Source organism: Corvus moneduloides, chromosome 24 (assembly GCF_009650955.1).
Source record: "Corvus moneduloides isolate bCorMon1 chromosome 24, bCorMon1.pri, whole genome shotgun sequence".
NCBI classification, from domain to species: domain Eukaryota; kingdom Metazoa; phylum Chordata; class Aves; order Passeriformes; family Corvidae; genus Corvus; species Corvus moneduloides.
In genome coordinates, this window is record NC_045499.1 from 3,963,696 (window position 1) to 3,977,427 (window position 13,732).

At 62.4% G+C, this 13,732-nt stretch overlaps 1 protein-coding gene across 1 annotated transcript; it reads left to right on the forward strand.

Annotated features, from left to right (window-relative positions):
• The first annotated feature begins 10,241 nt into the window (after nucleotides 1-10,241).
• SPDEF (SAM pointed domain containing ETS transcription factor) lies at nucleotides 10,242-13,312 on the forward strand. Its single transcript, XM_032133268.1, has 5 exons — nucleotides 10,242-10,728; nucleotides 10,912-11,109; nucleotides 11,201-11,248; nucleotides 11,695-11,835; nucleotides 11,932-13,312. Exons 1-5 carry the CDS (start codon nucleotides 10,281-10,283, stop codon nucleotides 12,108-12,110), a joined length of 1,014 nt encoding a protein of 337 aa, XP_031989159.1. The 5' UTR covers nucleotides 10,242-10,280; the 3' UTR covers nucleotides 12,111-13,312.
• The last annotated feature ends 420 nt before the right edge of the window (nucleotides 13,313-13,732 follow it).

The window sequence follows — 13,732 nt, forward strand, 5'->3', positions numbered from 1 at the left end:
TTGAGAAGGGGAGAGCGGGGCTTGGGGCTGGGACAGCCCTTTGAGGGGAACATGGAGCCATTTCGGGTCACGTCCCACACCAGGGCTGGAGCTCTGTCTCTCTGCTCCCTTGCAGAGCATTAATCGCTTTCTGCTTTAATATCCTGCCCCGTGAAACCAGGGATGCCACAAGGAATGCTGCCTGTGTCCAGCAGGGCTTTGACAGGTGCTGGGGCCCCCCTGCCCAGCTCCCGGTGTCCGTCACAGCTCCCTCCACCCCAGATCTGGCTCCGGGAACTGCGGCTCTGCACAATGTTGGTGTCAGGAAGGCTGACAAGGCTGGGGATGCCCAGGAGCTGCCCCCGGGAGCGTGTGTTTTCCAGGGAAAAGTAAATTCCTCCAAGCTCTGTGGCCAACCCAGTGACTGCACAGTGGGGGAAGACAGGACACGGGATCCCGTTTGGGGTCCTGCCCCCCCTTCCGCACCCCATTTTCCCTACATGACCCCGCAGGTCCTGGCTCCTTGCTGAGCCCCCAGGACAAGGTGCGGGACGCGGGCGATGCTCACGGGAGCGACACGTTTCCTTCGGAGCCCGGTGAGTCACCGCTGAGTCACGGCTCGCTCTGCGGGCAGCTCCGTGACCCCGGCCCGCTCCTGCACCCCAGAGCCACGGCCCCACAGAATGCTGCGGGATGTGGGGTCCCTGCCCGCTGTGCACAGGGGAGCCCTCCTCTCTCTGCTCCGCTGGCCCTGCAAGCCTGGCTCAGTGGGTCAGGAGCGATGGGAGAGGAATGACTCTGGTCCCTGCTGACCCCCTCCTGCCCCTCGCCGCGCAGCCCCTCGCCCTCTCTGAGCTGCGACCAGGCAGAGTGTGGGTTTGGGGTTACTTTTAGGGGTTTGCTCCCCGGCGCAGAACCTTCTGCAGGTTCTTCTGGGATGGACAGTGCAGGACTCAAGGGGAAATCACCACCAAGAGCCTCCCCTGCTCCGGGGGCACCGTGTGCTGCCCTGACCGTCAGAGCTGCCCTTTCCACCCTCTCCCACACGGGGTGTTCCCCTGGCCAGCGGCTCCCACGCTCTCCGGGCTGTCGCTCCGTGGGGCCGTTATGCCCGAGGATCGTTTTGCATGTGGGGAGAACCGGCAGCAGAAGAATGAATTTGCATTTCTCAATGGCACCCAGTGTGGGAACCAAAGCCGCGGAGGGTTCCGCTGCCGCTCGGCCCCGCACCGGGGCTGTGTGAAAAGACAACATCCCGTCTGCTGGCACCGGGCCCGGCCCGTCTCACCTGGCTGCCTGTGTGTGCCTGGGAACCGCTGCTGCCGAGCGGCCCCGGCCCCCGGCACGGGCAGGGGCTGCTGATCCCCCGGCCCCGGTGCCCCGTGTGCCGGTGGGATGGGCAGGTGACAGCGACAAAACAAGAGTACGGCGCCTGTGTGGGTTATTTTGGGGGGTCCTCTCATGCTGGATGGGATTTGGGGTTCGTGTGCTGATGCAGGAGCTGCATGGAGAGCCCAGCCCAGGATCCTTCCCCTCCTCTGCACCCCCAAATCTCCGGTGGCGGTGCAGGGGGAGCCGTGACCTTTCCTCAGCCTGCGGCGAGCGGGGTGTGCCCACGCCGCCCTGAGCCGTCTCTTCCTGGCACCGCCGGGCGACCCGCAGCCATTTCCAGGCTTTTAATCCCAAGAGACAAAAGCAGGAGTTTAACGCCACCGGAGGAAGAAAAGAGCAGGGCTTTGGGAAGGGAACAGCAAACACGGCGGTGGATCCGCTGCTCCCTGTCTGGCTCGGTGTCCCACGAGCTCCCCTGTGTCACCCGGGGCGTCACCGAACCTGCGGGGAGAACCAGGGAGGGAATGGTGGGGAGCTGGTGGTCCAGGGGCTGGGCTCAGGGTCCTGCTGGCATCACCCTGGTGTCTTCATCCCCCTCCCAGCTTGTCCTTCCCCAGCTGCCCTCCCAGGCATGGCGGGACTGTGGCACCCCAGAGCCAGACCCTGTCACCTCCTGCCACCACAGGTGCGAAGCAGCCTTTGAATGGTGCCAGGTGATCACCAAGGTCTCTGTGCTCAGCAAAAGGATGGCACCTGGCTCCCCCTGCCACCAGTGCGGAGCAGACCCCCACCCCTGTGCTGCCGGATGGAGCCGGCTTCTCCAATACCCCCTTTGCCCTCTCGAGGGCTGCCCTGGAACACAGGTGACACCAAGGTCCCCTCGCAGCAGCAGAGGAGCAACCGGGAGCCACCTCATCCAGTGGGGATGGAGTGTGGGAGCAGCGACCCGGAGCTGGAGCAAGGTCGGAGTGGGTACCGAGTGCCGGAGCAGGGCCGGGAGCCCCGGCTCCTCTATCAGGGTGGGCCGCGGGCGGGTGCCGCGGCAATAACGCGGCTGTTTGCCCCGAGCACACACGCGGCCCCGTAAACGGCATTTATGGCAGCAGCTGGGAGATGGGGGAGCCGGGGGGGTAATAAAGAGAATAAAGAGGAGCGGCCCCGCTCGCCCTGGGGCTGCACGGGAAGTGGGTAGGTCTGGCTGGGATAAGGAGGAGCCCGAGGGGATTCCGGTGGTCTGGGCTCTGGAGCGATCCCAGCAGTTCGGGAGCTCTGGACACTCTCCCAGGTAACTCTGCACAGGGTCATTGCACCATGAAAAGCTCTGTCCCCTCCGTGCACACCTCTGGGCTCCTGCACTTGTGCTCCCTGACCCCCGGGTAATTTTGGGCTCTGCTGGAGAGACCTCCTCCCCTCCCAGGACCCCTCCAAGGCATGTGGGGAAAGCATTAAAGGTACTTCAACCATTTCAACCATTTCCAGTCTCTCTGGGCTGCAAAAAAGCCTCAGAGTGCCCACCCTGTAGCCTGAGAGTGGGATTCATCCGGTCCCATCATCGCCCTGAGGCACAGACATGGGGTGCAGGGTGATGCCTCTCGCAGGGACTCCAGCTCTGCTCGGGGGCCACCAGTGTCCCAAAAGCTGTGCAGGAGCTGGAGCAGAGGAAGCCCCACCACTGCAGGGGACCAGGAAGCACAGCTGCGTGTGGGGACAGGTCGGGCTCCATGGTCTCTGTGGTTTGTGCAGTGACATCAAGGGCCTTCAATAGTTTTATTATATGTGACATGGCTGCTTATCTATTATTCTTGTGATGGAGCCAGAGATTAGCTACAGGCAGGTGGGCAGAGATTCTTCCAGGCTGATTCATGAGTCGTTTCTCCATCTCTCCCCTCCGGCCGCGTTCCCAAGCATTGAAGTTTCAGCAGTGGCAAAAGACACCGGAATCGGAGCTGATGGGTTGACAGGGAGGACAAGGAAAAAGCACCGAAAACTGCGCACACAGCGCCAAAAAGCCAGACTTCATTTCCCTCTTTTGTTGTTCCTCAGGTGTTGCAATCTCTCCTTTTCCTGGTTTGCATGTGCAAGCAGAGCTGTGCCGAGCTTCGATTGCGAAAGGTGTCGGGGAGAGCCCGGCACGGCCGGAGCCCGGTGTGGCCAGAGTCTGGCGTGGCCAGAGCCCAGCACAGCTGGAGCCCATAGAAACTGGTGACACTGGGTGGCTGCAGCCCCTGAGCCCTCTGGGAGGGAAGCAGAGGTCTCATTTTGGGGCCTTTCACCCAGTTCTGCAGTGCTGTGCTGCACTGCACTGCCCAGCTCTCCCTGAGCCCAGAAAAGCAAATGTTTTTCCCTCTAATCTCTTTCCATTATCAAGATCCCGATGCTACCGATAAGAGAAATAGGGAAAGCTCTTTCAGACCGAGGTGTGAGTTTGGCAACAGATTCCAGACAGCCCAAGATGACCTGGGCCTGGGATGCTCTGGATCCAGGACTGGGAACTCCCCACTGCTTGGTGACATCTGACACTGTCCAGTGTCCCCAGTTGTGCTCTCTTCTGCTTTGCTTCTGACTCCTTCTGGTGCTGTGGTCTGGTGTTTGCTCTGGTGAAAAGCTGTAAAGAAGCCAAATAAACACGGGTGACCTGGAGGTGGTGCCACAGCAGATCCAGCTTGCACAGCCTGTACAAACCATACCCTGCTCACCAGACGTCCCCCAGGCCACAGTCCGGCTGCGGGGCAGGAGCAGAGAGGCCACAGGAAGGGCGGGATGGCCACGGTGCTTTCCCAGCATGGCTGGTGCCAGGCTGGTGTCGAGTTCACACGTGACTTCACTCTGCATCTTCAGTTTCCACACTCTGGTTTTTTTTTTGAGACACCTGTTTTTCTGTGTTGTGGGGAAGGGATCTGTGCCTGGAGGGCTGCAGCCCCGGGGCTGGGATGCTCCTGCTCCAGGTGCCTTCGAGGCATCCTGAGGTGTGACACGGGAGCAGCTTTGGGTACCTGTGGGGCCTTGTCCAAAGCGGTGGATGCTCTGAGTGGGCTGGGGAGCTCTGCTGGGGCTGCCAGGAGCACTGGGAGGGCACTGGGGGCCTGGACCCCCCTCCTGGCTGTGCCACATCCCAATAGAACATGCCCAACTCCTGCCAAGGCCCAGGCAGGGACTGGCGGGTTCCCAACGCAGCTGCTTGTCCCGGGGTCCCCCCACACCCACTGCCACGTGTCCCAGGCCCAGCCGTGTTTACCAAACAGGGGAAAAGAACTCCCCCGGGACACGGGAGCCCTGATCCAGGGGGAGCTTTCCCCACGATAAGATAACATTGAGGCATTTCAAAGGGAGGCAGAAACTCCTGGTGCTGCCGATAGCAGCGAAGCCCTTTCCCAGTGCTCGCACCGGGGTCTCTTTCCTCCGGGGTTTTAATTCCCTCACGGCAAACATTTCCAATGGATGGCTTATCGGCTGTGCCTGCCCGGGTCAGGGCAGTGAGGGATGCCAGCTCTGCCACCAGTATGAGGGCTGGGGACGGGCCACGTGCCTGCAGGGACGTGGTGACGTGGGGCCGACCTGTGGGTGTTTGTGGCGGGGTTTGGTCTGACGTGGGTTTTTAGGGCACGGGGGAGTTTGGTTTTGGCAGCGCTACGTGCACAGGAGAACTGCCTGAACTGCCCTGCCTGCTTCATGTGCTAAAAAAAAAAGACAATAAATACCAGCTCAGTGTCTGTCTTGCTCAGAACTGCTTTTTCCTGCTCATGCCGGTGGAGACAACCTGGGCCTGGAGAGCGGCATGTTCTGGCCGTGCCCCCGTGCCCCGTCCTGCAGTCACGGACCCTGGGCAGGGGACAGCGCTGTGTCCCTGGGGTGGGAGAGTTTGGGTGCTCTCAGGGGCTCCCTTCCCCCCCCAGCAGCTCTGCGCACCCTCACTCACGGGCTCCGTCCCTGGCTGCAGCACTCGGGCAGGGGATGGTTCTGGGGTTTGGGTCAGGAATGCTCCTGGGTACCAGCTGGGGACGCTCCCGGGGTGTCCCTCAGGGATGCTCCTGGCCCCAGCATGGCCCAGCCTGCTCTGGGAGTGATGTCACACCATGGACTCTCACACATCTGACAGGTCTCTGTGTTGCAGTTCTGACTCCAGGAGGAGCCAGGTGTCTGTCCCTGTCTCTGTCCCTGTCTCATCCCATGTGAGGGGATTAGGAAGGGGTTAACCGTGCCCGGATTTGCCCCACTCCCCTCCCAAGGCCCGTTCTGGTCTGAGCCCGCCCTGGACGCACCTGCCAAGGGTTAACCCGGCCCGGGCTGTTCAAACACCTCGGCTGAGGTAAGCGCTGCTTGTTTGTTCAGGTAAATAAGGAAGGAATTGGATATAATGGGCAAAGGAGGCTCTGGCTGAGCCCTGACACTCACTGCCGGCGTCCCCCTCGCATAGCCGCCGCTGGCTGCGTCCCTCTGCTGCCCTCGGAGCCACTCGGGGTGCCCCGTTCTCATCCCTGTCCCCATCGCGCTGGTGCCCACCGAGGGCCGATGTGGCTCAGCCCGGCCGTGCTGCCGCCGCGGAGCGGGCGCTGAGCCGGGCGCGGTGCTGCCGGCCGCGCTCCTCTCCCGCTCTGGGACACCTCAGCTGGGGCCATGTCCCCCGCAGACACCACGCCGAGCGCCACAGGGACGGCTCTTCCCACCCTGCGCTGGCACCCATGTGGATTCTGAGCCCGCACGCCCTCAAGGTAAGGTGCCCGCGCTGCCGCGACCCCCGGCTCCCTGGGCTCCCCCAGCGCCCACCCAGCCCACCTTCCCTCCCTCCGGGGGGTCCTGCTTTCGGCACCAATTTGGGGTGGACATGGTGCTGTCCCACGTCAGTGTCCCACCCCACAGCTCCTTGCACCTTCAGGTGTCATTAGGGCCAAACAGGGACAGGTTGTCCCTCAGCGTGAGGTTCTTGGCGTTTCTCTGGATGGTGTCACCCAAAATGAGACGGGATTTGCTATTTTTGTGTCTTTGCAACTTCCTCCTGCTCAAGCAAGGAGGGTGGGATGGAGCCAGGACTCCTGGGGCTGGCTGCTCCTGAGCCCACCTGGTAACAGCTGGGACACCCAGGGTCCCACCAGCCCCTGTGCCAGGCAGGGGACAATGAGCTTCGGGGCACTGTGTGACAAACCAGCAGCTGGGACCCTTTGTGGAGTGTCCTGGGTGGCTGTTGAGGAGTTGCCAGCTCTGGGGTGTCTCTGTGAAGCTGAGCCCCTTCTGCAGACCTGCGCTGTCCCAGCTGCTTTCCTGCTGGGGTGGTTTTTTTTGTCAGCCCTGAAGTCACTTTGGCTGCAGGTTTGGTTTTCGTGGTTCTGCTCGGTTAGTGAAACACAAACGCCGTGAGGGTGCCAAATCCCCACAATACCGGTGTTCTCTGAGGCTGGGAGCACGGGGGGGAAGGTGCTGCTATAAATAGGGGCTCCCTGGCCCCGCATGGGGAACACCAAGCTCTGCTGCTCACCTGGGGGACACCGAGCACCAGGCTTTGCTCAGGTCACTGGCGGGTTGTGCCTGTCCCCTGTCACTGCTGTTTGCCTCCCTGCGCTGATGGAGAGGGCAGCCTGACCCAGGGCGTGGGGACCCGTGGGGACACCTGGTCCCTGTGCCAGCAGCCATGCAGGTAATGGCAGGAGGAGCCAAGGGACCTCGGCGGTGTCGGAGGAGGCTGGTGGGGAGCTGAGGGTCCAGGGCACCCAGGACAGGCTGCATCCCCCTGAGGGTACATCAAAGTGAGCCCAGGGCTTGCCCTGGCCACAACCGTCACCATGCAGGTACCAGAACCAGCCCCCCGGGCTGTCACCTCCCCAGCCCCCTGCTCTGTCACCTCCTCAGTCCCCCAGCGCCAACCCCAGTCCCTGCCCTGGCTGTGGGGAGGTTTTGGCCAATCCTCCTTCCTCCACCCAGAGATAAGAAGGGTGCGTGGCAAAGGGTTTGGCAGCAGGACGTGGCACAGCTGTCACTGTGGGGCTTGCAGGGTGGATGGGACATGCTGGCAGGATCCCAAATTGTCAGCAGCCTCTGAGCACCCACCTGGGCGCCTGCTGCAGCCCTGGCTTGTGCAGGGACCCCAGGTCCCTTTTCCTGCTTAATCCAGGCCGCTCTGGGCAGTCTGGGACAGCTCTGGATCCCGCACATCCCCAGTTCCTCCTGGGACAGCACAGCACATCCCTGTCCCCATGCTGGAGGTGACCCTGGAGCCTGGCCCTGGCCCCCACCCCGGCTGCCTGGGAAGGGCCTTTGGCAAGTGCCCAGGGGCTTGGGAGACATCCCGGGCGCTGTGGGCAGCACCCCTCCCGCATCGGGCCAACCTCCCCGGTCCCACGGGGCTTCCCGAGCCGCACTCCAGCACAACCTGTTCCACCACAGATTGGATTTTAATTAACGGACGCATTGTTCGAGGGTGGGGGGTGGGTGAATTTCTTTTTTTTGTTGTTTTGTTTTTCTCTCACTCCCAAGGGCTAATCCCAACGTTCCACCCTCGCTGGTGCTCGTGTCCCACCCTGAGCCATGGTGGGCTGCATTTGCCAGGAGAGCTCGGGCTGGCACGGGGGTCCTTGGCCCCATCGTTATCCCCCTCGGCTGCAGGGTCTGCATGGGGCTGGGTCCCTGCAGGGCTGTGGAGCTGAGCTGTGACCCAGCACCACCCACAGCCACGGGCTTGCACTGGCCCTGTGCCCTGGGAACTGCAGGAGCCCCATCCCAGTCCCATCACCCCATTCCTGTCCCACCACCCCATGGAGCCAGAGCTCCCCGTGGAGCAGCGGCCAGGGAGCGTCTGCCAAGGCTGATGCAATGACCAGCTCAGCCTCGCTGAGCTCGGGCAGGGCGTGGGAAGGGTTTTGGGTGCCATGCAGGCCAGGGAACCTGGGGCTGCCCCTCCAGCTCTCCTTTTCTAGGGAAATGCAAAAAGGGGTAGGGAAAGAGGGGGAAAAGGCCACCTGAAGTGGCTTCTCAGTGCAAACAGGTTCCACCCAGCCTGGCTGCCCGCGTGCCAGAGCGGGAGAAAGTCAAACAGTGGCCCCCGCCCTGAGAGTACAGCGCCCTTGGCAGGGCACACATCAGGCTTTTGGGGACACTTCCCGAGAGATTGGGTCCCTCTGGTCCCAGCTGGGAGGAGTGGAACAGGATGAGGGTGAAGATGGGGCTGGGGCCATCCATCCTGTGGCATTCCCGAGGATGGCTCCATAGCCCTGCTCCTCCGTGCGTGAGGATGCACCGTGACCTCAGAACATCCCAGAGGTGTTGGGGATGAGGCCCCTGTCCCCTCCCCAGACACCCGCACGGCCGGCACTGTGCAGCAGCAGGAGCTGCACAAGCTGTTACCACTTCCCTTTTGTGCCAGGAGCAGCATGAGGCTGGATTTAGGGCTGATCTCCTAAAGCTCTTCTTTTAATCCCGAGCAAATCAAGGAGAGGTTTGGAAACAGGCACCATCTCTCAGGGAAACTGTTTGGATGGTGGGGGCAGCCCCAGACCAGAAGAGGGTTTGGGAGCCCTCTTCTCCCTCCTCCTCCTCGCTGCAGTGCCACCAAAACCACTCAGGGATGTGGGCTCCAACTCCTGAACTCGCAATCCCTCCCGAGGTCCCCATGGGCTTCCCATGGGTGCTGTTCAGGTGTCCCTGGCTCTTCCATTGGTTTTTCTGAGCCCTTCGGGCTATTCCAAGGATGAAGTGATGAGTTTCCCCCCAGTGCAGGCAATGCAAAACTTCAAAACCCATATTCCTGGGAGCACTGAATCCTCAGGAGCCGCATTAACTCCCCCCCTTAGCATGGGACACAGGGCTGAGTCCCCAGCGTCCCTCCTTCACCGACCACCCCTGTGCCTGGGGGCTGTGCTCTGCCTGGAGGAACCCTGTGGGATCTTTTCCTCTTGAGTCTTTTAAACCTTTTTCCCCCAGCTGGGGTTTGGAGCAACAAGGTACCCCCTTTCCCTGGCCACTGCCCCCATTCCCCCTCAGGGCTGCCTGGTGTCCTAAGGGCTTTCAAGCTTTGCACGCTCCTTTCCCAGTGCTGGCTCCATTGCTAAAACTCTTTTTTCTGCTTTTAAACCACCAGTTTGGGTTGGTTCTTCTTCCTCTTGTAAAATGCAACGCTGAAGGTGGAGGAGCTGGGCAGCGCCCTGGCCATGCCCATCAGCAGCTTCTCCCTGGCAGCGGCTTCCCCTTCCCAAAGTCTCAGGATGGCTTTTGGGGAGGTTTCTCCATGGATGGAGCCATTCCCTGGCGTTGCCATGGAAATTCAGCAGGTTTATCCTCTACTCCATGGCCTCCGGGACTCCCTGCATGCAGAGACAGGGACAGGCTGATTTTGGGGAGTTTTTCTTGCAAGAGAGTGAAGGTAGCTGCAATTGTCCTGTCTTGCAAGGAAAGTTCTCATCTGGGGGTTGGCAACAGCGACCAAGGGCTGGGTGCTGCAGTGCTGGGCTTGGTCCCTGCTGGGAGATCTGGATCTGGAGGCTGCTGTGCCTCAGGTGGAAGCAGCAGAGGATGTTTTCCATGCTCAGAAATGTGTCCCTGCGGCTCAGGCATCCCTCGTCACCCCAGGGCTGTCCTGTACAGGTGCTGGGGAGCCCCTCCAGTGTCCCCCGTTACCTCCCGCCAGGGCCTCAGCTCCACCTGGGACTGAGGGGCTGCCAGCTTGGGGTGCAACCCATGCGGAGACCCTGAGCACCCAGACCCCAAACAGGGGTCAAATCCTGCTCATCTCCTGAGCTCCTTCTCCCTGCTGGCTGCTGCTGTTGGTCCTCCCAAAGCGGGGGCAGCCCCCCCAGCCGTGGCTGACCCCGCACTCATCCGGAGGCTCGCGGGGCACCGTGGGGCTCTTTGGAGGTTTTTTCCCCTCTAACAGGCTTAGTCCCTCCCTTTGTGCCTGGCTGCGGGGCGGGAAGGCAGGAGTGCCGGGCTGAGCTCTGCTCCTCTCTCCTCTCCGGGCAGGTTTGGAGCCGGCGCTGAGTGGAGGGATGGGCAGTGCCAGCCCCGGGCTGACCACTCTGCCCCCCGGCCGCCTCGCCTGGCCGGACCCGACGCTGCTGCCACCCCCGCGGGACCCCGACCCCCGGGGCTGGGGCTGCCCGGAGAGCCCCAGCCCCCCCAGCACCCCCGAGCAGCCTCTGCCAGCCTTCTGCCTGCACTACTTCGACATGCTCTACCCGGAGGACACGGCCTGGGCCACCAAGGGCGCCGGGGAACCGTCCCACAGCGGCGCCCAGGGCGGGCGGGAGGAGGCGCGGAAGGAGCCGGAGCAATGTCCCATCATCGACAGCCAGGGCCTGGGGCTGGGGCCCGAGGGGGACCTGCAGGGCAGCCTGCACCTGGAGGAGCACTCGCTGGAGCAGGTGCAGAGCATGGTGGTGGGCGAGGTGCTGAAGGACATCGAGACAGCCTGCAAGCTCCTCAACATCGCCGCAGGTGGGTGCTCCCCGTGCTCCCGGGGCGCGGGCAGGGAGGGATGTGCTGGTGTGGGAGCCACAGCCACGCTGCCTTTAAGGGGGGTGCCCAGCCGTGTGTGGGGGTCTGGGGGAGTGCGGCTGCTCCACAGCGGGAGGAGGGGATGGATCCCGGCTGGCCACACTCACTCTCCTCCACCTCCAGACCCGACGGACTGGAGCCCCGGGAATGTGCAGAAGTGGATCCTGTGGACGGAGCACCAGTACCGGCTGCCGCAGATCGGGAAGTCCTTCCAGGAGCTGTCGGGAAAGGACCTGTGTGCCATGTCCGAGGAGCAGTTCTGCCAGCGCTCGCCCGCCTGCGGCGACATCCTGCACGCCCACCTCGACATCTGGAAGTCTGGTGGGTGCCAGGGAGCCGGAGGGAGCTGGGGAGGGTGGGCGATGCTGTGCAGCAGGAGGTGCCCCTCTGATCCCCCGCTCCTCCCTTCCAGCCGCCTGGATGAAGGAGAAGGCTGCCCCTGGAGATGTGAGATACTGCGGTGAGTTCTGTGTGGGCTCAGCTCCACTGGCCCCACTCCTGCCTCGGGCAGGTCCGAGGTACTTGAGGGGTCCCTTCCTGCTTAATTACAATTATCCGGAGCACTGGAGCAGCTGCTGCTGTGGGATCTGTGCGGTTGCACCCCCTCTGCCCCAGGGCGGCCCCAGGGCTCTCTGCAAGGTTCAGCGAAGGAGAAATGGCCACGAGCCCCTCACTGGCCCTGTCCCACACCCCCTGCACCCCCGCGGGGTAGGACTGAGCTGTTCTTCCTGCTCCAAGACAGGGAGGACAAAGCAAAGCTTCCAGACCCAGTGCCTGGGTTGAGCCCTGGAGACCCTCCGGCATCGAGCCGGGGTTCCCTGATGAGGGCTCATGCAGCTCCCTGGGATGGTGCACGGCAGCGAGGTCTGTCCCCTCCCTCCTCTCACCCATCCCTTCCCGTGGCAGGAGGTGACACCAGCTGGGCCGACAGCGAGGTGGACTCGTCCTGCGCCGGCCAACCCATCCACCTCTGGCAGTTCCTCAAGGAGCTGCTGCTGAAACCGCACAACTACGGGCGCTTCATCCGCTGGCTCAACAAGGACAAAGGTGGGCGGGGATGTTCCAGAGGCCCCGGGGCGGGCGCTGGGGGGCTGAGGTGGGGCAGGAGATGCTGTAACCCTGCGTGCCCCGCTCCCCTGGCAGGCATCTTCAAGATCGAGGACTCGGCGCAGGTGGCCCGGCTGTGGGGCATCCGCAAGAACCGCCCGGCCATGAACTACGACAAGCTGAGCCGCTCCATCCGGCAGTACTACAAGAAAGGGATCATCCGGAAGCCCGACATCTCCCAGCGCCTCGTCTACCAGTTCGTCCACCCGGTCTGAGCGGCGGCGGGACAGGCTGAGCCCCTGGAGGGACGGGGGACCTTCGCTGCCTCCCTCTGCCCCAGCCACGGGAACCCTCTGCCAGCACCAAGGACCTGAGCTGCGGTGCGAGGCTTCCCCTGCCAGGACCTGCTGGCAACGGACACAGGGAACCCCTCACCTCCAGCAGGCCCTGGCGCAGGGCAAGGACCGTGCAGAGCCCTTGTCTCCCATGGGAAGGGTGGGCACGGTGGCTGGGCTTGTCCCCCCTCCTCCTTCTCCCTGCCGGGTTCTGGCTGCAAGTGGCTTCACCCCAGCCATTGCTCAGGGGGGAAAAAGCCTGGGGCACGAGCTGAGACAGTGGCACCCGCAGGGACAGGAACATCCACTGCTGCTCACGGTGGGGTCCTGTCCCAATCCGTGTGGGAGCAGCCTGGCACCCACCAAGGATGCTGCCTGCCATGGCAGCTGTGCCACTGGGGACCTTGGGCCCCCCTTGGGACAGGTGCATCCCCCCTTTTGCTTTTCACTCCAGGACATGCTCAGCTTCTCCCCTTCGCAGGGATTTGGTGCTGAAAATGGGAGTTTTGCAAAGAGGGCAGCAGTAAGCGTGGCTGTGGAGCCGTGCACAGTGGGGGTCCCCCAAGCTGGGTCCCCATCCTCGTGCACAGGGCCACCAGAGTCCTCCCAAGACCCCAGGTTCTGTGCCCTGGCACAGAGCTCTTCCCTTGACTGGGATTTTACTTGGACTGCCTGATTCTGGAGTTTGGGGAAATGGAGATGGCAGCTTTGCCATTTCCCTCTGGAGAGTGTGATCTGCCGAGGCTGGACTAGGGCAGAGAGCTGGGAATTGCTTCACCTGCTCGTTGCACCAGAGTCAGAGTTAGCTGGCAATGTTGATCTTTTATATTATAGGTTTTTTATCTGTTTATTTGCTTTTTGGTTTTGGCTGGCGATGAGTTGTGGTTTAGGTTCAAATGTCGAGGGGTGGCCCGGGCTGCCAGGGATGTTCTGTGGGAGCTTAGAAGGAAAAACACCTGGTTCTTGGTCTTTTGATTTTTTTTCCTTAAAAAAGCTGCCGGTGCCAGCTACTGCCTTTCCCTTCTGTTCCTGTTCCGTGCTGCTCCCACAGCAGCAGATCCGGACAGCCCTGCTCACACCCTGGCAGGAGGGATGGAGGGTGGTGAGGAGCAGGGGAAGGAGGAAAACTGCCCTGGCCTTTGGAAAAGGGGGTGGAAGAACAAAAAATGGGGTGGAAGAACAAAAAATGGGGGGAAAGAAAAAAAAAAAGCAAAGTGTGTCCTGTGATTTGCTGTGCGCCCAACGCAGCCAGTGCAGGGGCACTGTGAGGATGGGCCAGGGGTGCTGGTGGTACCCCAGATCTCGTGTCCCCCTCACAGGTCTCTGGCAGGGTGGGGGAGGGCAGGACATCAGCCTGCTGTGCAGGGGCTCTCACAGGCTCAGGAGAGCGCTGGGTCAGGGCTTGTGCTTGGAATGGCCCCAAACCCCGCGGCACCTCGAGCCCGTCCGTGGGTTTCCCAAGGCTTTGTCTGGCAGTGGCACAGGAGTCCCCAAAGGCAGTGGCTGTTCCCCCTGCCCTGCAGCCCCCTGGTCCCCCCAGCAATGCATCCGAGTCCCGCATC